The sequence below is a fragment of the Genypterus blacodes genome, unplaced genomic scaffold (genome assembly GCF_046128005.1).
Source record: "Genypterus blacodes isolate CSIRO-AG114 ecotype Tasmania unplaced genomic scaffold, CSIRO-AGI_Gbla_v1 ptg000014l_1, whole genome shotgun sequence".
NCBI lineage: Eukaryota > Metazoa > Chordata > Actinopteri > Ophidiiformes > Ophidiidae > Genypterus > Genypterus blacodes.
The window spans coordinates 41,709-65,000 of record NW_027466828.1 but is presented as its reverse complement, the minus strand read 5'-3'; the positions used below and the strand labels follow the sequence as shown (position 1 = coordinate 65,000).

At 46.7% G+C, this 23,292-nt stretch overlaps 3 protein-coding genes across 5 annotated transcripts in view; 2 read left to right on the top strand and 1 right to left on the bottom strand.

Moving 5' to 3' along the window:
- LOC143015161 (protein bicaudal D homolog 1-like) overlaps positions 1 to 2,900 on the bottom strand; it is a 22,813-nt gene extending 19,913 nt beyond the window's left edge. The window contains exon 1 of the mRNA XM_076169155.1: positions 2,682 to 2,900. Within this exon, the coding sequence (XP_076025270.1) occupies positions 2,682 to 2,900 (219 nt within the window). The remainder of the gene's footprint in view (positions 1 to 2,681) is intronic.
- Positions 2,901 to 4,570: 1,670 nt separating this feature from the next.
- strap (serine/threonine kinase receptor associated protein) lies at positions 4,571 to 10,824 on the top strand. Its single transcript, XM_076169171.1, has 9 exons — positions 4,571 to 5,014; positions 5,232 to 5,367; positions 6,936 to 7,017; positions 7,363 to 7,435; positions 7,658 to 7,757; positions 8,171 to 8,308; positions 8,683 to 8,819; positions 9,177 to 9,326; positions 9,857 to 10,824. The coding sequence occupies exons 1-9, from the start codon at positions 4,903 to 4,905 to the stop codon at positions 9,916 to 9,918; spliced, it is 990 nt and encodes a 329-aa protein (XP_076025286.1). The 5' UTR covers positions 4,571 to 4,902; the 3' UTR covers positions 9,919 to 10,824.
- A 633-nt stretch (positions 10,825 to 11,457) lies between these two features.
- Positions 11,458 to 21,270, top strand: tmpoa (thymopoietin a). Of its 3 annotated transcripts, none has more exons than XM_076169156.1 (6): positions 11,458 to 11,799; positions 16,845 to 16,962; positions 17,104 to 17,253; positions 17,338 to 17,486; positions 19,360 to 19,460; positions 20,176 to 21,270. In XM_076169156.1, exons 1-6 carry the CDS (start codon positions 11,557 to 11,559, stop codon positions 20,585 to 20,587), a joined length of 1,173 nt encoding a protein of 390 aa, XP_076025271.1. In that variant the 5' UTR covers positions 11,458 to 11,556; the 3' UTR covers positions 20,588 to 21,270. The 3 variants fall into 3 exon arrangements, with proteins under 3 accessions (XP_076025271.1, XP_076025275.1, XP_076025272.1); XM_076169160.1 differs by lacking the exon at positions 11,458 to 11,799 and adding an exon at positions 15,304 to 15,488; XM_076169157.1 differs by lacking the exon at positions 11,458 to 11,799 and adding an exon at positions 15,800 to 15,898.
- Positions 21,271 to 23,292: the final 2,022 nt, after the last annotated feature.

Here is a 23,292-nt window from a genome sequence, read left to right as displayed (position 1 = left end):
CACCCATCTGAGCTGTAGAGGAACTGGAGCAGGAGGCACTTTGGTGTGAATGGAGGCTTTATGACTGTTTGGAGGGATTTCCTCCCACAACTATGACTCTACAGAGAGAAGCTCTGACTCTCTGTAGAGTCTACAGAGAGTCAGAGCTTCTCTTTGGTGACTTTACTTTGAAGTGCCAATGCTGGGAAATAAGAAAGACTTCAGTTCAGTTAGCTTCTATTGGTTTATTCTCTCTCTCTCTCTCTCTCTCTCTCTCTCTCTCTCTCTCTCTCTCTCTCTCTCCTTCTCTCTCTCTCTCTCTCTCTCTCTCACACACACACACACACACACACACACATTGCCCTTCAGGACATAACTGCACGGTCACTTCTGACTGAACTCCTCTGGTGTCTGTATTTTACTGTACAGGCAGGACGTTGCTGTTGTGTGATGCATATTGATCAGAGTGATGACATCATCACAGGTCTGCCATGAGCGGAGACTGAGTCAGAGTGACTGACAGAAACCTGTTAACACCAGGAGGAGGAGACAAATGAGGCTGCACACAGGAAGGGTATCATCAGAGAAATATGTACAACAACAACAACAACACAACAACACAACAACAACAGGAGCCCAAAGCCTGGAGGCCAGGATGTCAGAATGAATCAATGGAGACCAAACAGCTTTGATTCTGAGTCGGTTTAGATCATCTGACTCATAAATCAGAGCGGCACCAGAGCGGCTTTACGGTCTGGATGCTCTTCTGTTCATATGGACATTTATATTTGACATACTCTACAGATTAAAGCTTTAATAAGGAGTGAGTGCATGTGTAGCATCAGAACATCAACACCTGGGGCCAAGACTCAGAGGTGAGACTGCAGACATCAACCAGACGAGGCGGCTGATTGGGCACGGGGGCCAAAATAATACATCTATACGTATATAATCTATATGTCCATGTGAACAGAGGATGAGCCGTGTCATGTATTCTCTGTACTGCATGGATGCTGTCTGAGGAAGAGGAAGAGACTTTACACAACGCCTTTGTTTGCTTTAACGTGGATACATTTGAGACACATCTTGTCTTCTCCGCTCTCCATCCCTCTGTCCAGACTACAGTCGGACATTTTCAAGCCCCAGAAATGGAGCTTTGGGAAAACGTTCTGGCTTATTGTTCAACTGTGGACCAAGAAGACGGAACTTTATGAAAACCCTGCCGTTGCTCTCTGTGTTGATGCTTGTTTGTTATTGTATTTGTCTTCATGTAACATACGAGCAGAAAAGACTCGATCCTTTACAGTCACAGCTCAGCGACACAGACAGCAGAGATCTCAGACCAGGTCTGGACGGATCTGATCCTGTCTGGACCTGACTGCCACCTGCCTAGTGTTGTGTGGACGGCCATCTTCTCTAACGTCTCTCACTGACATCAACAGCCAGGACAGAGATCTTTAGAGAGGATGAAGCCTCACACTCTTCCTCACGCTCAGATTCAGGGGCTGGACCGTGTGATCTCACTCATGACCTCACAAGAACCAAGAACTAAGAGAAGCGTGGAGATCCTTGAGTTGAGCGTAGCTAACATGTAGCTTAGCCCTTTCTTTATTAAACTGAATTGGCCTCATAAAGTCTTGTTGATGTTCACGTCGTTGCTTCGTTTTACATCTCCAGCATAATTATAGTAACTATATATGTTAAATATTCCATATCCCACCCAGTGTTACAGCTGTCAGCTTCTCTTGACTGACTGAGCCTGAGCAGATGGAAGCTGCAGGAGGTGTAAGAGGGAGACACTGAACATGTTAAGGCTCATTAGACGACATTAGAGCTTTTAGAGCCTCCACATACAAACTTTACTCCTGAAACTATCACAGGCATAAGATATCTAAAGAACAAGGCTGAACTTTGAACTATGAGCCATCTAGAAAGATTCAAAATACACAAACAAACTATTACGTCATATCAACAAAAGAGATAACAGTGAAATAGGATCAATTACATTCTTATTAGAATGATAGAATGTCAAGTCTACTTTTAGATGTGAGCCTCCTGATAGAAACGATCTCAGCTCTCTAACCTCAGATGAATCTGTCTCCATAATGACACAGCAGCAGAACACCAAACCTGTGAGCAGATAGGAGGTTCATTGTTGCTATGACAGAAACCTGCTACAACTATTTTAATCTTTCATTAAAGCGTCACAGCTTCTTTCTTGAGAGAGGATCAAAGTTCTGAAGAAACTCAATATTCCTCTTTTTAACCTTCATGGGTCATGGTTCCACATGAGGCCATACAGTTATGACTCATATATACATTAATATGGCTGTCAATCCTTTAGAGAATGGGGCAAAACAAGAGTTAAAGCTCGTTTAAAACTATTCGATCTCTTCGTTATAAGAGTTCAGTCCAGCACTTCCTGTTCCTGTTGGGAATGATTTCCACAGATGCAGTTTTCCCTAAATAAATGATCATACTTTGTCCTGAATAATATATGATTCCTGTTCTGGACCCTGTGTGCTGTTTCCTGTCAGCTGCTCAGCTCTGTGTTATAAAGCTTCAGTCCAGTCACAACACAGAACATGAGCAGGTTCTGATCATTTAAGGTGGATACTGTAGTTAGTATGGAAACATTCTTGTGTGTGTGAGCCCCCCTGTGTGTGTGTAAATGTGTGTCACTCCATGATGCTCCTCCTCACCTCCTGCAGCTGCTCCAGCTCCATCCTCAGCGCCTCCTGCTCGGCCTCCAGCTCTGCGTACTGCTGCTTCAGGCTCTGGTTCTCCTCCAGAACCACCAGTCCACACTCCGCCGCCCGGATCTTCTCCCGGTTGGCTTCCGCCAGCTCCCGGCTCAGCCTCTCCACCTCGGCCCGGCACTGCTCCGCCGTCTCGCCGCATCCTCCTCCCCCGGCGGCCATCGCCCCTGCGCCGCGTCTCTCTGCCCGCTGCTCCCTGCGCCGGACGACCAGAGAGGCAGACAACAAACCCGCAGAGCTCCGCAGCGATCAGACCAACGCCTCAAAGCTCATGGAAGACTGAAACCAGACCCGCCCGAATGTTCGCTCCATCACGGAGAGGAGGAGTGGTGATGATGATGATGATGATGCCCCTTCTCTTCCTCTGGCTGCATCTTCACCTCCACCCTCTGTTTTCTGCTTATTCACGGGCAGCAGGACGCCATCTCTGCCTGCAGCCGTGGAGCAAGGCACACTGGCTGCTCCCTGTCATCCTGCTGCAGCTCACACCGTCTGATGCTCAGCGGCTCACATCCCTGCCTCACTTTATTAAAGACGAGCGGTGTTGGCTGCTGCGCCCCCTGTAGACGATACCGAGCAACAATAACAACGAGGAATTGTAGAATTGTTCTGATTATCATATGCCGGTTGTTCTGGTTGTTCTTTGCTATGCAACTTTTCCGGTCTGATAGTTTAACTGTAAGGTCTCAGAAGATCAAAATAAAGACTTTTTGAACAAGATAGGACAAATATCCATCAAATATCTGTCTGTTTCAAGCCACTGGACACGGGTTATTAACCAATATGTTTGAAACTTCAGGGGTTACGGTTGGTTTAAGTGGAATCAGGTGGAGAAAATAAACTTCCGGGGTTTGGACGGAATTCCAGATTGTGCTGTGGAAAACATGCATTTTCCTTAAAGTCCAGCAGGAGGCGACATTTCACCCGAGACACGTTCTCAACTGAGTGAAGAGGTGTGTGGAGCCTGCAGAGGAAGATCACGTGATACAACTCAGAAAAGTCACTAATGTCACAGCAATAACAGTATTGTTAAGTAAAGAATTAAGCACCAATAGTATTACTAAGAATAAGAATAAAAAGTACAAGTCCGGTTCTGGTTCTGGTTTCGTATCTCCTCTCCTCTCCTCTCCTCTCCTCTCCTCTCCTCTCCTCTCCTCTCCTCTCCTCTCCTCTTCTCTCCTCTTCTCTCCTCCCCTCTTCTTTCCTCTCCTCTCCTCTCCTCTCCTCTCCTCTCCTCTCCTCTCCTCTCCTCTCCTCTTCTCTCCTCTCCTCTTCTCTCCTCCCCTCTTCTCTCCTCCCCTCTCCTCTCCTCTCCTCTCCTCTCCTCCCCTCTTCTCTCCTCTCCTCTCCTCTCCTCTTCTCTTCTCTTCTCTTCTCTTCTCTTCTCTTCTCTTCTCTTCTCGGTTTGACCTGTGTCACGTTTAACACACCTCCCTAAACCTTTATACCATTAAAAAGTGTCTCAAAGCTGCTCTGGTGTCAGCATGGATGATCACCATGTTACACTACTAACACATACTTGTTTAGAGTCAGTAAAGACTTTTTTCAAAAGAGTTTTAATCACAGTTCTGTTAACATCTTTTATACTTAGCATATGATTTGCAATAAAGAAACATGATCTATCTATCCATCTATCTATCTATCTATCTATCTATCTATCTATCTATCTATCTATCTATCTATCTATCTATCTATCTATCTATCTATCTATATTAATGTTGAGTAACGCTGTCGCTTCTCCAGACCAGCTGGTGGCGGTAGTGCGCTTTTTGCTAGTTGCAAACCGCCGTTAAACTACCCAGAAGAAGAAGTGCGCCTCGGAAAGGGCACCGGCTGTACTTCTTCTTCTGTGGTGGCCAGCCGCGGTGCACGTTGCTAGTTAGTTGCAATGTTGTAGCTATTAGCACGCTAGCTCTTCTCTCACTGAGGGAGACTCGTTTGGATTGACGAATTTAAGGAATTACATTATTCCGATTTACAGTCCAGATTTTTAACAAGTGCTTGCCATCTTTACCCTTTACCTAAACTAACCCGTGGCCTTCTTGTTGTCTTGGTTTGTGTTCTGCCGGTTAGCATATCCAGCTAGCTAGCCGCTCTCGCTCTCGCCGGTTCTTCTCCGTCTCCCTTCTCAGAGCGACCCCCCCTCCCGGGCGGCTGGAGGATCATGGCGATGAGGCAGACTCCGCTCACATGCTCCGGTCACACCCGGCCTGTGGTGGACTTGGCTTTCAGTGGCATCACTCCTTATGGCTACTTCCTCATCAGCGCCTGCAAGGGTGAGACCCGCAACCCACCTACGAAGCATAAACATGCACAGAGTCTGATTCTGTTTAAACAAAGATACAGCTCATGACAGCACAGTGTTTTAGACTGGGTGTGTAAAGTGTTCCTGTTAAATCTGTTTTCACTCAGCGAGACCACACACACACACACACCTGCTCACAGAAGTCATGTTGTGATCTATCTTGTCTTGTCTCTTCTTCTTCTTCTCAGATGGCAAACCCATGTTGCGCCAGGGAGACACAGGGGACTGGATCGGCACGTTTCTGGGTCACAAAGGTGCAGTCTGGGGAGCCACCCTGAACACAGACGCCACCAAGGCGGCCACGGCTGCTGCAGACTTCACAGCGTGAGTATGAAGACACGAGAGTCTGGGTCATTAAGAGCACCGAGTCAGAGCTGCATCCTGTCTGGAGCCTAACAGAGCTGTCAGGCCTCAGACTCTACAGGTGACCTTTCACCTCTCTGTCTCTGTGTGGAGGTGCAGCTTCATCAACACTTAGTGATGCTGTGTTATTTAAAATGGAATGGAGTGAATTATGGGGAAACTGGATCCTAATTGGAACGTCTGTGAGTTCAACCACAACAAATCATATGAGCAGCAAACTAATGAGCAGCAGGGCCTCTAAGTCCTCTAGTCTGTAGAACTGAGCCAGGTGGACCCACAGAACCTGATCAATGCAAGACCTGGAGGAGCCTCTAAAGCTGCTCTTCATTCAGTTTGAGATATGAAACTGTTAGATGTTTGTCACATCAAAGTGTTCCTGTGATATTGACTCATAGGAACACCTTTGAGGTTTACACTTGTGTGCATGTGAAGCAGATCTTCAGGTTACTGTCTGTTGACTCTCTCCGCGCTGACTCTCTCTCCGCGCTGACTCGCTCTCTCTCCGCGCTGACTCGCTCTCTCTCCGCGCTGACTCGCTCTCTCTCCGCGCAGACTCTCTCCGCGCAGATTCTCTCCGCGCAGACTCTCTCCGCGCAGACTCTCCGCGCAGACTCTCTCCGCGCAGACTCTCTCCGCGCAGACTCTCTCTCCGCGCAGACTCTCACTGGCTGACTCTCTCTCGGCGCTGACTCTCTCTCGGCGCTGACTCTCTCTCGGCGCTGACTCTCTCTCCGCGCTGATTCTCTCTCCGCGCTGACTCTCTCTACATGCTGACTCTCTCTCCACACTGACTCACTCTCTCTCCGCGCTGACTCTCTCTCTCTCCGCGCTGACTCTCTCTCTCCGCGCTGACTCTCTCTCTCTCTCTCCGCGCTGACTCTCTCTCTCTCCGCGCTGACTCTCTCTCCACGCTGACTCTCTCTCCGCGCTGACTCGCTCTCCGCGCTGACTCGCTCTCCGCGCTGATTCTCTCTCCGCGCTGACTCTCTACACGCCGACTCTCTCTACACGCTGACTCTCTCTACTTGCTGACTACTCCACACTGACTCTCTCTCTCTCCGCCCTGACTCTCTCCGCCCTGACTCTCTCTACACGCTGACTCTCTCTACTCGCTGACTCTCTCCACACTGACTCTCTCCACACTGACTCTCTCTCCGCGCTGACTCTCTCTCTGCGCTGACTCTCTCTCTCTCTGCGCTGACTCTCTCTCTACACGCTGACTCTCTCTCTACACGCTGACTCTCTCTCTACACGCTGACTCTCTCTCTACACGCTGACTCTCTCTACGCGCTGACTCTCTCTCTCCGCGCTGACTCTCTCTCTCCGCGCTGACTCTGACTCTCTCTCTCCGCGCTGACTCTCTCTACTCGCTGACTCTCTCTCTCCGCGCTGACTCTCTCTCTCCGCGCTGACTCTCTACTCGCTGACTCTCTCTCCGCGCTGACTCTCTCGCTACACGCTGACTCTCTCTCTCCACGCTGACTCGACTCTGTTCATCCTTATTGTCTCTCTACCTGCTGTCCTTTCAGAAAGGTGTGGGATGCAGTGAGTGGAGACGAAGTCCTCACTCTGGCTCACAAACACATCGTCAAGACGGTCACCTTCACTAAGGTCGGTACGCACACACGCACACGCACATGCACGCACACCTGCACACCTGCACACTGGAGTCCACACACACACACACACACCTGCACACTGGAGTCCTCACACACACCCACACACACACACACACACACACACACACACACACACACACACACACACACACACACACACACACCTGCACACTGGAGTCCTCACACACACACACACACACACACACACACACACACACACACACACACACACACACACACACAGTCACACACCCCTGCTCACTGGAGTCCACACTGTGTGATCAGGTTGAAGGAGATGTCTTCTCATTGTGTCCGTCTGTCTGCTTGCTCTCTTCAGGACAGCAGCTGTCTGCTCACTGGAGGAAACGACAAACTGCTGCGTATCTACGACCTCAGCAACCCTGAAGCAGGTCAGTCTGTTTTCAAATCTTTTTCCATTTCTATCTCAGTTCAGTGTTCATTCTTGGTCCGATTCAACCAGTCTGAGCTTATCTGACAGGCCTGATTGACTGACTCCAGGCTCCTCCTCCTCCTCTGTCTTCACCCAGCAGCCCTTCCTCTCTACAGCATATGAAACTCATGTTTACATACGTGTGTCTTCACTGGTTGTCTTGCTCCTCTGTGCCTCTCAGCTCCACATGAGATTGCAGGTCACACTTCAGCCATCAGAAAAGCCCTGTGGTGTAACGACGACAAGCAGATCCTCTCTGCTGGAGACGACAAAACCGTACGGTCAGTAAAGACTCCACCCTGTCTGTGTGCAGCTTCAGCCCAGCCCAGCATCACACACACACACACACACTCCCATATTCTACTGGAAAGGCTCACAGGACAATTGAAGACAGATTCATGGATATAACTCATGTTAGCTTCTTATATTGAACCTGAAGCTCCATGAACATTTAGTTGGAACAGAAGAGCTGAAGAGAACAACCACAGGCTACATAATGAAACCACTCATTCATCTTTTATCTGCTACATTAAACAGAAACATTGAGTGTCCACAAAATCTTACATCTCTCCATAAATCACTGAGATGCTGGTTGGCCTTCTTTTCTCTGTCCAATTGTGAAATGAGCATCAGATTCTTTATATGTCCGCCTGCATGTTCTTTGTGTCCTGACTGTGCCAATGTTCTCCTTCAGGCTGTGGGACCGGAGCTCCATGCAGGAGGTGAACGCGCTGTCCTTCGACTCCTCAGTGAGCAGCATGGAGTACATGGCTGATGGAGAGATCCTCGTGGTCACATACGGGAAGACCATCGCCTTCTACAATGCACTGAGGTACACACACACACGCACGCACGCACGCACGCTCGCTCGCTCTCGCTCTCCTCATCCTATAAATATAAAATAGTTAAAATAATGTGAACCTGTTTGTCGTCTTCACCACTAATTGTAGCCTCTTCATCTCCATCTTCCTCTTCTCTCTCTCCCTGTCCCTCTCAAACAAAGACGTATGTTTAACCTGTCAACATAAGATCTTATAAAGCTGCAGCGATGTCATTCATAATGCATTTTAATGAGAGGCTACAAGTAAACTGAGTCAAGTTTCTCACTAAATCTGAAGTGACAGAGTAACAGAAGCAGATTGTAGATGTAAACAAACGTTCCTGCCTGGTCTTCATGTTCTGGATGTGTTCTGCTCCGTGACCCAGCTTGGATCTGATTAAAGCTGTGGAGGCTCCAGCCACCATCAACTCAGCCTCTCTGCACCCAGACAAAGACTTCTTCGTTGCCGGGGGTGAGGACTTCAAGCTCTACAAATTTGACTACGGCAACAAGGAGGAGCTCGGTGAGGAACACAGACAACAACACACACACACACACACCCCTACTAAACGCTTTAGTCTCAAGGTTCAAGGGTTCATAGAAGTCATGATGGAGCTGTTATGAGAGCTGCTGCCTGTAGAGGCTTAGACATTTCCTCTGATCAGTCACTCAGCTGCGTTAATAACTAATGAACCCAAAGACGCTAAAAACAGGAAACAGCTGTTATAGATGCATCACATTCTATTGAACCAACCCGGCAGTGTTTACCTTCAGCTTGGTTCTTTTAATGACAAATGGAACAAATCCTTCCTGCATAGAATGAACACAGTACATTAACAGCTGAATTTCTCTTGCTAAACGTGTTTCTCCCTTTGTGCAGAGTCCTATAAGGGCCACTTTGGGCCGGTACACTGCGTACGGTTCAGTCCGGACGGGGAGCTGTACGGCAGCGGCTCTGAGGACGGAACATTACGACTGTGGCAGACGGCAGTGGGGAAAACCTACGGCCTGTGGAAGTGTGTCCTTCCTGGTAACTCTACCTCTCTGCTCTTTACAGGCTCTTAGACTCTACTTATACTACTTATACAGTTAAAGCTCCACGTGGCCTTAAAGGGCTTCAAGTGTATATGATGTGGTAATGTGTTTGCTAACCTGCAGATGTTCTTCATGCATGGATCGGTTTGAGTTGTTGAGGTGTGAAAGTGGGTTTCAATTTCTCTTTTAAGCTCTTTTCCCTCCCTCAGTGTTTGCACTCAGAGAAGAGAGAAGTGGAAGCCATTAATCTCCTTTATCTTTACCTTAACAACTGTGTGCTGATGACAAAAACATTCAGGAGAGGCTGAATCTTTCCTGGTCCAAAAGTGAAAGTGTGCACTGTTATCACAGAGACCTCTGTGTGATGACGTCATAGTCTGTGCTCTCAGGAATCTGTCTGGGGGGGGAAAGTGGAAGTTTGAAATTGAAACTGTAGGAATGTTTGAGTGTTCTGTAGCTATTTGAAGAATCTCCTTCTATACGTCGACTCATTGTTTTGTCATCCTTCCTTGTTTCCTTCCTTAGAGGACCTGGGGGCAGAGAACTCTGAGCAGATGTACACGCCCCCACCTGAGATCAAAGCCTGAGAGCAGAAGAGTTTTCTGTTTTGGGGAAATGGTTGAAAAGAAATGGAATGGAAGAGCGATGCGAAGGGGCGTTCCAGTGTTTCTATCGAGCCCCCCGGTGAGGGGCAGGGTTCATCTCAGTCCATCTCCACTCATCAGGAATTGATGTGGATAGTATGACTGCCCTGCCCGATCAAGTCATTTTACACATAAAGCAGATAAACTTGAAGCAGTCATGTTGGTAGTATTGCGTTTAGACAGACAGATGGACGCTATGAGCTGCAGAGTCGAGCAGTAGAGCTGTGAGTGTCCCCGGCTCATCGCTGCCTGCTTCCTCTCTGGACCAGCTCGTTCTGTGTGCCTGTTTAAAGTCATGCTGCTCCTTGACACTGCGCCCCCCTAAATGAAAGATTACTAAGGAATGTTTGGGTTCAACTTTAATTACAGGAGGAGCTGGACCAGGACTTTTTCAGTTCATGGTTTTAAGAAATACTGGAGGCCGACGCACAATTGGTGCTGAAAAAATTTGAGCGCTTTGATTTCTTCAAAAAGTTGTTTTTGTGTATTCACTACTGTTACCAGTTGAGTATATATAATAATTCAAAATAAAGGAAAATATTGTTTTGTGGCAAAAGGGGGAATGGAAAGAAAGAGTGGCTGGGTTTTCCTCAGTTTTTGTTTTTATGTCATATTTTGTGTCCAGTGATGAAATAAAAGCATTACTATTTTATTAGTAATGCATAAACAACAGACAGTTTGTGGTATTTCAGATTTGTTTTTGTCATCAATGCAAACTGGCTTTGGAGGAAAATGAGATGATTTTCAGTCCAAGGGTCAAAGGTTGTAAGAGAGGTGGCGAGTGTGCTGAACGAACATGAAGAAACTTTCAAATGAGTTTTTTTATTAATAAAGACATTTGAACTGCAACGGTCCCCTGACAATATATAAACATTGATTTTGAAAAGGATTTCGTGACTCTCGGTTCATTCAATCATGAAGTTCGCGCTGCAGGATTATTCATTCACTGCTCAGTCTAATAAACAAACAAGTGACTGACAGAATTGACGGATCAGCACCTTAACCTGCTGTACGGAGCTTTAGCTGTAACTGAACGTTTCTCGTCTGTAAAAGATTACAACTATGGACAAACCTCACCACTATGTAAACAGTCATTTAACAACATGTCTTCACTGATGACGAGAGATGACGTTTCAGCAGTTGTTCCATCAATGAGGAAGTCCAGCTGTCCCCATGTCTGTCCGTGTGTCCAATAGGAGCCCGCGGCCTCCTGTCCCCCTCTGATGAGCGGCAGCAGCAGCTGTTGTCACACTGACCGCACAGTCAAACTACTAAAATAGGAGTTTTCCTCGAGTTTACTCTTTACTGCATCTGTGTGGAGGAGGAAAGACGGTGGGACACTAAAGTCAAACATCATAAAGTGTATAATAAGTTCATATATGACTTTAATATGTTAATTTATCTGTGAATGCTACTTTATTTAGCCACAGCCTCGCGCTCCCTCAGTCAGCAGCCTTTGCTCAGTGTCGCCTGTAAGCGGCGCTGTTTAGCCGCGCCGCTGTAAGCTAGCCTCTCCTCGGCGTTAGCTCGCTCTCTTCTCCAGGCGGCGGTGACTGCCTGAGCCTCCATCTGCCCGCAGACATGTCGGAGTACCTGGACGACCCCTCCGTGCTCACCAAAGACAAGCTGAAGAGCGAACTGGCCGCTCACAACGTGGAGCTCCCGAGCGGTAACCCGACGAAGGACGTGTACGTGCAGTTGTACCTAAAGAACCTGACCGCGCAGAACCAGAACCATGCAACAGCGACGACTCTGGACGCCTTCTCTAGCGACGAGGAGCTGCCGCCGCCCGTGGTCTCCAACAGAAGCCGCTCCTCCGGCAGGGTGAGTGTGACGGAGCTCTGCGTCGACAAGTTTCATTTGCTAACAACACCAAGTTTCGCTAACTCTGTAACTCTGGACCTCATGATAACGTTTAACAGCTGCGATACGAGTTTAATCAAATCCAGCAGCGTGCATGGAGCGTCAGCTTCTAACAGAATGTTTGGGGTTTTTATTTAAGCTTGGAAGAAACTTTTATTGTGTGTCGCTGTCTCCAGAAATGAGTCTGACATGACTGAGGCCACATTTTGTTAACGCGGACAAACAACAAAGCTACTTAAAAGTAAAAATGTCCTCCTCTAAATGCGTCAGGTGGCCTACATGATTAATTTAAAAGTAATGAATTCTCAGTGATTTTCTGGCAACTGATTGTTTCAGCACCACGATGTCCCGCTCACTCTGTAATCGCCCTTCATTCATTCATTCATGCTCCTTAATGAGACAGTGATGCTACTCTGTCCTCCTCTTTCTAACTGCACCTGAAGGCACCAGGGCCCCAGCTTGGCTTCTACAACTCTAAAATAACATTAAAAAGTTTTTGTGGACATTAATGTGGATCTGCTAAAGCCTTGGCCCCAAAACATGATTTACATATTGTCATTCAACTTTCACTTCCCCCGAATTCTGCTTGGTTTCCTCTCTGCTCTGTCTGAGGAGTGGCTTCATTGTTTTGAGTAACCAGAGCTCAGCAGCTCTCCGTTCAAACCTCCTCTGACATCATCACCTCCTGGCCAATCTTTAGGTTGCCTAAATGATGATTTTTTTGTTTAGGGAGCTACGCCTGTTTTGTCAGAGATGAGGTCACGTGGTTGATCCTGAGGCCGTTACACTAAACACACCTGGCCCAGGCGCTTCTGTGTGCTTTTGTTTTTGAATGAATGAAGCAGAACAGTTGCAGTTTAGTTGAGGGGCTTTTTAGACTAAAAGATGTAAAGTAAAGTAAAGAGTTAACGGATTTCCTTCATCTCCTTTGTTCTCTTTCTTAAAAGAATAACCTTCAATGACTGCATATTTGACAGAACGGGAGCCAGCCACAGATTTATCTGAATCCTGATCTCTTAAGTCAGCTGACTTTACAAAGCTCGTAAGAAAGCAGCTTATACCTGACATGTGTGCAGTGTGTGTGTACATACGTAGCATTTTAACACACTTAGCCTCCATAACTCCTGAAGTGAGCAGGGTTTCCATTTTAATTCCATATCATGAGCTTACATTTGGTCAGAAAACTAATTTGAGGCATCAGAGCTCAATCCTGTTTGTGTTTGTAGAAACTACCAGCCTGTCCCAGTCTTCGTTCTGACTGAAACGGGTCGGCAGGACGTGTCTGGTCTTGGTCTTCTGTGGGGAGAGCCTGAAGGGTGTAAACACACAAGTGATGGAGAGATTACTGGTCAAACAGGTCCTCATGCAGCATTTCATCAGCCTTTACGACCCAACATGGGAGGAGACGGTGTCCTCAGTGTCACAACTGTTTGCTCTTCATTCACGTGTGTGTGTGTGTGTGTGGATTTTGTGGCGAGTTGATAAAGAAGTCATTTGTGTAATGTGTGTCTGTAATGGAAACACAGAGACTTTGTAACTGATTAGATGGATGTTTGTAACAGAAGCATGGTGCGCTCTGTGGACCAGAGAGGAGACATGGGGACAACCAGCAGTTCAGATCATGTTTCTATGATTCATTTGTGTCTCAGTGGTCTAATAGAACACAATGACAGCGTAAACCTGTCAGTGAGCATTTCTCTCATGAGCCACGAGTGCAAAGTGCTCTTGACACTCTTCTATTTGACTTCATCACAGTTCTGCAGCAGTGAGGCCGACTCTGTTTGTCTTGCTGTTTACTGTAAGTGTTCCCTAATCTCTCTCTCTCTCTCTCTCTCTTTATTGGTGCTACGGATTCTGTAGAGAAACTGGTACCGTTACATTTTTTAAGTTCTGTACTGGCGTGTTTGACATCACTGTCTGTCGCCGTCCGTCTCCATCCGCCTGTTCAGCCGTCCATCCTTTCCCAAACCTGTTTGTGTGAAATTGAAGGAATGTACAGTTACACGGAATATATGTATAGGTACTTACAGATGTAGCTAGAAGTGTAACACCTCAACACACACCCTGTAATCTGAAATGAGGTGAAGCTGACTGAGTATCTGTCCTCCACCGTTCATCCTTCATACTTAGAATTGAATCTTGTTATTTTCAGTGTAGCGTTAGTTTAGATGATAAAAGGATTTGGACATAATTATTGGGACCCATCACCTCACACTATGTAACGCACCCTTTGAGGCAATCACTGCAATCCAGTGCTTCCTGCCGCTCTTAACGAGACTTCCACACATTCCACACTCAATTGGTAGTTTGGCCCGATCTTATTTTAGAAACCTGCCGCTCTTCTCTCAGGTTGAATGGTCGCCTTCTTCCAACTGCGAGTTTCATCTCTTTGGATCCGCATGGATGTGGATCAGGACTCACAGCAGACATCTTAACCCAAACCAAACCCGTTCAGTGTGACCCCCGCCCTTGTGCTGAGGTGATTGAGTGCCGATACCTGGACTTTGACATGTGTGGAGGCCAGGAGAGAAACTTTGCTTGTGAATGAGAAGCTGGCTGACAAACTGCCTGTTACCTCACTGGGTTTGGCTTTTTTGTTGAGGAACAGCCGTGTGTGTGTGTGTGTGTGTGTGTGTGTGTGTGTGTGTGTGTGTGTGTGTGTGTGTGTGTGTGTGTGTGTGTGTGTGTGTGTGTGTGTGTGTGTGTGTGTGTGTGTGTGTGTGTGTGTGTGTGTGTGTGTGTGTGTGTGTGTGTGTGTGTGTGTGTGTGTGTGTGTGTGTGTGTGTGTGTGTGTGTGTGTGTGTGTGTGTGTGTCTCTTGTATCTGCAGGTCGGTAGAATGAAGGCTGTGTCTTTTATGAAAGCTGAGCCTCATGCGTCTGAGTTGTTATGAACTTCAGGTTGGACATTCAGCATTTTTCAAATCGTTCCCAGATGTGTGATAAGCCTCAAAGCAAAGATACAAAGTTCAAATACTTTTCATTCTTCTGTATTCATTCTGTTTTCATGCTTGAGGACTTTGTTTCCCTGTGTGTTGATCAGAGATGCAGACAGATTTGAGCGCAGTGAAGTATGAATGTTGCGCAATGGAAACTTCTACATTTTCACTCTTCCTTGTTTCTTCAGCAGTGAGTGACATCATGCAGCCACACACATCCTGGCCTGTTGGAACATAAACTCTCCCCCATCCAGGCCTCGGTGTTGTGAGTGGGAAGTCTGACGGCGTTCATAGTGAGTTTATCTTCAGCAGAAACTCCTGGGCCGAGCTGGAGGAGCTGAATAGTTGTGAAGGTGCGGTTCTCCGTCTGCAGCTCTGACGTTCCCCCAGTCTGATGGCAGTGATTAGGAAAGGGCCGGGCTGAAATCCAGACTGCACAGGGCCCAGAGAGTCTCACTCGCTCGCTCGCTCGCCCTCCGCCTCTCTCCCTCTCTCTCTCACTCAGTGCCTTGTTGCATTCCTCACATTTTCCTTGTGAACGGTTGGAACGGAATGCCTCTGCGTCCAGATGTTTCACATAGCTGAGGAATGTTGTCTGCCGCTCCATTTTGAGACGGATTCAGCCAGTTTAGTGCCGCCTCACATGTGTGTAACAGAGCCACAGGAAGTTGGATGTTTCTGGACTGTTTATGAATTTACTGTGCATCAAAATTGTAAATCATCTTCATCTTCATCTTCACTTTTCTCTTCCACATGTCCGACTCTTTTCTCTTTTCTCCTCTTTCATTCATGTTCATCAGAAGAAAGTAGCCTTACGTGACACACACACACACGCTATCACCTGCATCACATGTGACTAATATGCTGATAATACGTTTAACCCCGGCATGCCTGATTTAATCTTTGGGCAGATTCTCCTTTGGCCCAGAGCGACACACTGCTTCACTTCAGCTCCCCTCCTGTCATTTCCTGTAGGCTGATCTAATGCAGCCCAGCAGGTTGTTTTCGTGTGTGTGTGTCTCTGTCGTGCTCTTACATGTTTAGAGCTCCTGCATGGAATTCAATGATGAATATGTGGATGAGGGACAGAATAATGTTGATGCTCTGCATGAACAGCAACCAGGCCAACGTGAAGAGGAGGGTGTGAGGCCTCGGTGTCGTGTCGGTGTGTGAACAGTGTGTTTGTTTACAGATCTACTCATTGAACACAGCGTCGTTCATCATGTTCTAAAGTTTGTGGAGTAACTAGAAGGGGGCGCTATGGAGCAGCTGTTTGAGTCCAGAGTGTGCTTGAGTCTCATCTGAGGTTCTACTTGTGACACACACTTTATCTGACTCAAGATTCCTCCAGCAGCTTTGAGTTGGAAACCATTTTGAGCCTGAAAAGGTCAAAGGCTGTGACTGAACTCCCCGGTCCAGTGGGTCAGGGAGGAGTGAGCTCCAGACTGTGTTTTCTTTCCTTTTCCCCCTCTTCCTCTCCTTTTCTGGCCCCAGCTCCTGATGCGTTACTGTGGAATGATGTCATCCTGTGACATCATCGTACTGGCAACACTGATGTCATTCGAGTCTCCATGGTTACATAGTCTTATCATTTCATCATACAGTATTTTTGTGGCTGTGGTTGGTTTGTTAACCCTTTAGATAATTTACATAAACACACACACTTCTGGTTTCTCTTTGTTTTGGTTCTCCTTTTTCTTTTCTTTTCTTTTCTGCTTCATGTATAAAAAAATCTCAACTCTCATAACTGGAGGCTCATTTTAATACAAATATTCAGCAGAACAAAGCAGGCAGCTCTTTAGAGAAGCTTTAGATTATACTGCGATGTGAGTGAACTTATTTGATGATGAGACAAACGATGTAAACATTGAACATGTGAGCGTTTGAGAGGCTAAACAAACTCTGTATCCAGCCTAAAGGTCTCATGCAAAGCCACATTTAAACCCCCCTGAATACCAAAGACTTAACAAGTCGGGGCAAACAAAGACACTCAGGCCCAGGATTCAAACCCACACCACAGACTGAACACTTATCCAATCTTTCCTCTGGACTCTCTGCTTGTTCCACAGAAAGCCACTCGGAAAACAGATAAGGTCTGGCCCAACGAGCTGGATGTGAGCGTGCTGACCGACGAGGGCCTCAGGGACGAGCTGGTCAAGCATGGCGTGGACGTGGGACCCATAGTAGGTGAGACTAGAAGGCCCTGACCCAGAGGTACAGGAGAGTGAGACAGTGAGCTGAGCCTGTGTGGTAAATGACTTCTCTATCTCTGCTGACTGTCAGGTGAACTCTAAGCGCTCACATCTCCATCCTGTCTCCTCCTCCCAGCTTCCACCCGCAAGCTATACGAGAAAAAGCTGCAGAAGCTGCTTGATAACGGCCCGACACCGCCGCTGGTCTCCACCGTCATCCTGACCGAGATTCAGATCAACCACAACGGAAACTCTGAGGCTGAGCTCTACAGTGACAAGGAGGAAGGTCTGCAGCCTCCGTGTTCAGCTGTGGAACACGTGTAGTGGCTCCGCTCATGTTTAGTGTCTGACTGTAGTTTGTGTTTGTCAGATGCGACACCAGACACACAACCTGAACCTGAACCCGAGCCTGAGCCTGAACCAGAACCAGCTCCTGTGGTGGAGAGACCAGTGAGGAGCCGCGGGAAGACACCCGTCACCATCCGGACGCACAGCAGCAGCAGCAGCCAGCACAGCAGGGTAAAAACCTGTTTCCTGTTTCACATCTGACGCTGGTTCAGTTCTTCATCACACTGCTGGGCCCTGTCTGTAAACTCATGTGCAGGATCATGCAGACACACATCTGGGTGTGAGTCACCCGTTTCTCCTGGCAGGCACAGGAAGTGGTGTTTTTTTTTCTTATTCCCGTTTACTGGACTCACACCCGTGTGTGTGTGTGTGTGTGTGTGTGTGTGTGTGTGTGTGTGTGTGTGTGTGTGTGTGTGTGTGTGTGTGTGTGTGTGTGTGTGTGTGTGTGTGTGTGTGTGTGTGTGTGTGTGTGTGTGTGTGTGTGTGTGTGTGTGTGTGTGTGTGTGTGTGTGTGTGTGTGTGTGTGTGTGTGTGTGTGTGTGTGTGTGTGTGTGTGTGTGTGTGTGTGCCCCTCCCTCACGGCTCCATACAGTGGTTGGTTCACTCTATGAGGATGTGTCCGCATGCCTGAGCAGTGATTTGTGTGTAAACGCTCATACAGCAGCACAAAGTTCACACACACACAGGAAGCACATGGAAGTTCACACAAACTGACTTCTACTTAGAATGTAGAAGTGAATCAAATTTACAGTGAAAATTGAATTCAGTCTTGAAGAGGAGAAAAGGTGAGGAAGTGTGTGTGAGATCCTCTTAAGGTGGACCTGTGCTGAAATCTGACCCTGATTTGGTATCAAACTGATAAGATGAGGTTTGATTCAATCTGCACCCAAACCTCCTGACAACATGAGTGATGAGAGCTCATGTCTGTTGTTGTTGTGAAACAGAATCCAACCCTACATGAACACTGTTCAGTTTAGGACCCAGGGGCAATCACAGCTGCAAACACAAATGGAGGCAATGAAGTTTAAATGTTTGAAAGCAACAAGTGTGTGTGTGTGTGTGTGTGTGTGTGTGTGTGTGTGTGTGTGTGTGTGTGTGTGTGTGTGTGTGTGTGTGTGTGTGTGTGTGTGTGTGTGTGTGTGTGTGTGTGTGTGTGTGTGTGTGTGTGTGTGTGTGTGTGTGTGTGTGTGTGTGTGTGTGTGTGTGTGTGTGTGTGTGTGTGTGTGTGTGTGTGTGTGTGTGAACATGCGTCCTCCATATCTGCCTGCAGGCTTCTTCTGCTTTGCTCTGCAGACCAGCAGCTTTGTGTCCAGACAGATAGATTACAGTTGAGATCACACAGATGAACATGTGGCCTGGTCATGTGACTGAGTGTGGAGGAGACACCTGTCTGCATTCTGGACTCAAGCAGGTTCTGGTCATGGCAGTGACATTGAAGCTTCCACACTGTAAATCTCACAACATGTGGTGGTTCATGATGAACTCGGCATTTAGCGTGTGTGTGTGTGTGTCACAGTGTGTGTGCAGCTGTTGCAGGGCGACAGCTGAACTGATGGTCTGCATGGTGACACATGTTCAGGAGGATTGGGCCTCCAGAGAAGAAGGCCTCAATAACTTAATGTCATCTTTCAGGCTGTGGTGTGTAACACACTGTAACACACTGTAACACACTGTAACACACTGTAACACACTGTAACACCCTGTAAACACACTGTTACACACTGTTAACACACTGTTAACACACTGTGACACACCCGAGTGTCCCAGCATCCATCAGTCACAGAGGCAGAGTCACCTGAGTGCAGAGGACATTCATTCACACGGTGGCTATTTTCTGTATCAGTCAGTGTTTGTCCCTGGGCCTTTGTTGGTTGGTCACGTGGTCGGAGCAGGTGGTGTCCAGTATCACACCATGAGGCGTGAGCCCCCTGCTGGCTGACAGGTGACGCTGCAGCTGGTTTCTCCCCCGTCTGGTTGAATCTGTGCTCTTGATTGAGGAACTTTTGTAACCACGTCTTACATTTGTGTGTTTTTGTTTTGATAGGTGGAGAAGATGGCAGCCAGTGAAGAGTTCACTAAAGCGGAGGAGAAAGAAGTCCTGAAGGAGCTGTTTATGAACGAGCTCAGCAGTCCAACAGGAATCAGGTCAGTCACATAGAAAAGGCTTCTTTACTCCAACATTACTACTTTACTACACGCTCTCATTACCAACATGATCATGTACTGGGTTTGCTCAAGAGAGTCAGAATGTCAGTACTACATTTAGAAATAAAACGGGTGCTCCTTCTATTAGATTCACTCTTCAAAGCTCTTCTTCTCTTCCATCTAACTGTACATTTCCACTCAGCTGCTTCCTGTCATGACATGACACAACATTTTTACTGTTAATGCAAATGTTGTGTCACATTAGTGTTTCTATCGCAGCGATCGCAACTTCTGAAGTATCGACCTTTTGAAGAGATTTAAAAACATATTACAGATAATTTCATGTTTACAAATAGATAGATATATTTAATTGATCCCCAAACTGGGAACTTGTTCTGTCACAGCAGCATTACAGGTAAACATGCTAGAATAAATGAAGTCACAACACACACAGTAGTCAATGAATAAAAATACAGTCATAATAGGAATATCGCCAGAAATTGCTTGGCTGTGATCTCAAGCATCAAGCGTCATCACACACATCCAACAGCAACGTTACTGTCCACAGAGACAACTGGCAGAATGATTGATGTCCCTTAGTGGAGGGTTTGTGGGATCAATATGAGCAGAATGAACATTTGATCATTGTTCACAGATATAAATCATTTCCTTAGTTCCGTAAAGAGAACCAACGCTCTGTCCCTCTGTCCTCTAGCGCCACCTGTCGACGGCCCATCCACGGAGCTGCCGGCCGCCCCGTGAAGTCCAGTGACCTCTGGAATGACGAGAACCTGTTTCGGTTTTCTCCCAAAAGCACCAAGACCACCACCACCACCTCCTCCTCCTCCTCCTACACAGAGAACCGCCTGATCCACAGAGTCACTGCCCTGCCCCCCTCCACTCAGGCCTCCGCCGCCGCTCCACAGCTGGCAGCGCCCCCCGCAGGCCCGATCAAGGCGGTGAGCCGCGGCGGCCTGTCTATGTGGATCAAGCTGCTGCTGCTGGCCATCGCCGTTGCCTTCCTGTTCTTCGTCTACCAAACCATGGAGACCAACGTCATTAGCCCGTTCACCGGCACAGAGGCAGACACGGAACAGAGCAGGAGCAAGGTGGAGAGCTCAGCGTAGGCCTGCAGCACACACACACACACACACACACACAAGGCAGGCTAGTAGGGCCCGCTCTCTGTTTCAGTATGAACCTGTCTTGTGTCTCTTCCTCTCAGGCGTTCTATAATTATGATCTATGACATCGCCTGTTTATCGTTTTCCACCTTTTTTTTGCATTTATGAGTCTTTTATCATTGAATACAAGAATTATAGCCTTTCAGTAATACTTTAAGGATTGTTCGTGAATTGCTGTGAAAGTACAGAGCCGGCTCATTGGTCCACATGTGACCTTTGACCTCTACCCTCAGTCTGTGAAAAGAAACCAGCCGCCAAACCACAAACCCCCCCGTGAACAGACTCTTTTCTTTTTAGAGTTTTTATTGTCATGTTTGTTTGTCATATGTAACATTGAGTGTGTGTGTGTGTGTGTGTGTGTATGGTTGAGTGAGCTTTTTCACACTTTGCCTTAGTATCTCTGTTGGTCATTAACAGCCTCTTAAGATGGAATTTGAATCTAGAATTGTTTTATACTCAGCCATCTTAATGTTAATGAGCCGTGGAGGATTAAAGCTTCAACATCTTAACATGTTCACTAGACTTCCCTCATTTACTCTTATGATTAAACAGAATGTCACATTGTATTCTCATGTATTCACTGTCATAAATATTAAATATCTACTTAATAAAGGACTGTTGTTATATGGCTGGCTGAACAGTTATTGACAGAGGAGCGTTGTGTTGATGGATCTGTTTCGACTCATCAGGGTTCGAAGTTTCACACATTTTCTCTAATAGTTCCAGCTGTTGAGGAAATAATATTCAGTTATTAACGTCACAGAAAAGCAAAGCTCACAGTTCTGACAGCTTCACCAGGAGACTCCATGTGTTAAGAGACAAATAAAACACAGTTAACAATCCACTCGTTTTTAATTAAACAGTCTTTTTGTACTTAAATATCAAAAACTTTCCACGGGATTCATAGAGAAAACCGGAAACACATCTGTGCTTCATCGCTCCGGTTTAAATCTTTACTGCATTTCAGCCTAAATTGTGGTCATTTTCTGTGAGTTGGGGGGTAAACTAGACGGGAAGGTTAAATAAGTTTTATAAATCATATATTTACAGAAATAAAGCCCAAACTTTATATTTAAGTTCATCTTCAGGTGGAAACCGTCTGAGCTCTAGTGATGGGTCATGCGCACAAGCATCGGCTCTGGGAGCCGGCTCTTTGTAGTGAATCAGAAGAGCCCGCTCGCAATCGAGTGAGAGCCGGCTCCCAGTTTTTTTCCATTCGCTGCTTAGGTTTCACTTTGAGTGCTCAGTCCCAGCTCTGGTTACGACAGAGCTTTGTTATTATTGGCCAGCATGGCGACCAGCATGCGGCATTCACGTGAGAATTAATAAAAATAATAATAATAATAATAATAATGATAATAACTTAAGGATGTGTAAACAGAGAGGGGGGCGGGGCAGACACACCACTTGACTCTAGAGATGGGCGATACCGGGTCTTTGGTATCGATCCGATACCAAGTAAATACAGGGCCAGTAGAAGTGTGAAGTGTGTGTGTGTGTGTGTGCGTGTGTGCGGGCCAGGCTGGGCGTACCTGCAAGTGACAGGGCAACATCAAAAGATGAGGACTGATGCTGTTTGCTGGAGTTTGGTTCTGGTTTTGGTTCTGTTCTGTGGATTTGTTAGAAATCTTTTGTTCATTTGTCCAATACAAAAGTTTAATTGAGGACATTATTAATGTTAGCTTGAGTTTGGTTCTGTTCTGTGGATTTGTTTGAAGTTTATTGTTAATTTGTGCAATAAAAAAGTTTAATTGAAATAAACAAATGTAAGAGTGATTTTGTCACAGAATAAATGCACAGAATTAGGCAATTATAAGGTCTCTCATAAAAACACTGAAAGCAAAAGGCTTTTCAACACATAAACATTGATCTTTTTGCAAAGTTAAGGTAAGCTATAGGCTACAAAAGATCCTAAATAAAGAGCCGATCGGGAGTCAAAAGAGCCGGCTCTTCTTTGGGAGCCGAGTCAAAAGAGCCGGCTCTCGGAAAAGAGCCGAACTTCCCATCACTACTGAGCTCACTCAGACCCGGACTGACTCCGCCCACTAAGCCTGGTCCCTCGCGCTCCTGGCCTCATTTCCCCGTCAATGATTGGCCAAGCAAGGTGTCGATCTGAAGCTCTACTATTGGATGAACCCGCCGTCGATCAAATAAGTAGGCGGGACAGAGTAATTTTACTCAGAGTGATTGGTCAGTTTTTCTTTCTGTCAGCGGCATCCGGGCTGTATTATGTCGCTTCCGGCTCAGATTACGTGGCCACGCCCCCAGCTTTGAGGCGATTACAAGCTTCCGGATGCCGGTGAGTTGTGACAGAATGATATGATGTCATGACATCATGTAAATACAGCTGATGTCTGCGCTCTGACAGCTGAGGGAGCTAAACACTAGTTAGCTCTCTGGGCTAGCTAGGCTGCTGACCGAGTTTCTGTTGTGAAATATGATGTTTAACTACTTTAATGTCTGATTTATGGAATCTTGTTTGTTGTCATATCAGGGGGAAAAAGTGCTGGATTCTTTATTTGTCCTTATATGTAAATCCAGTTCATTAGATTGCCATCATTTAAATCAATCACATCATTAAACCAAATGACTTTGTTTAAGTTTTATTTATTAGCGTGTGGTTCATGTTCACACTCCACTTCATCACT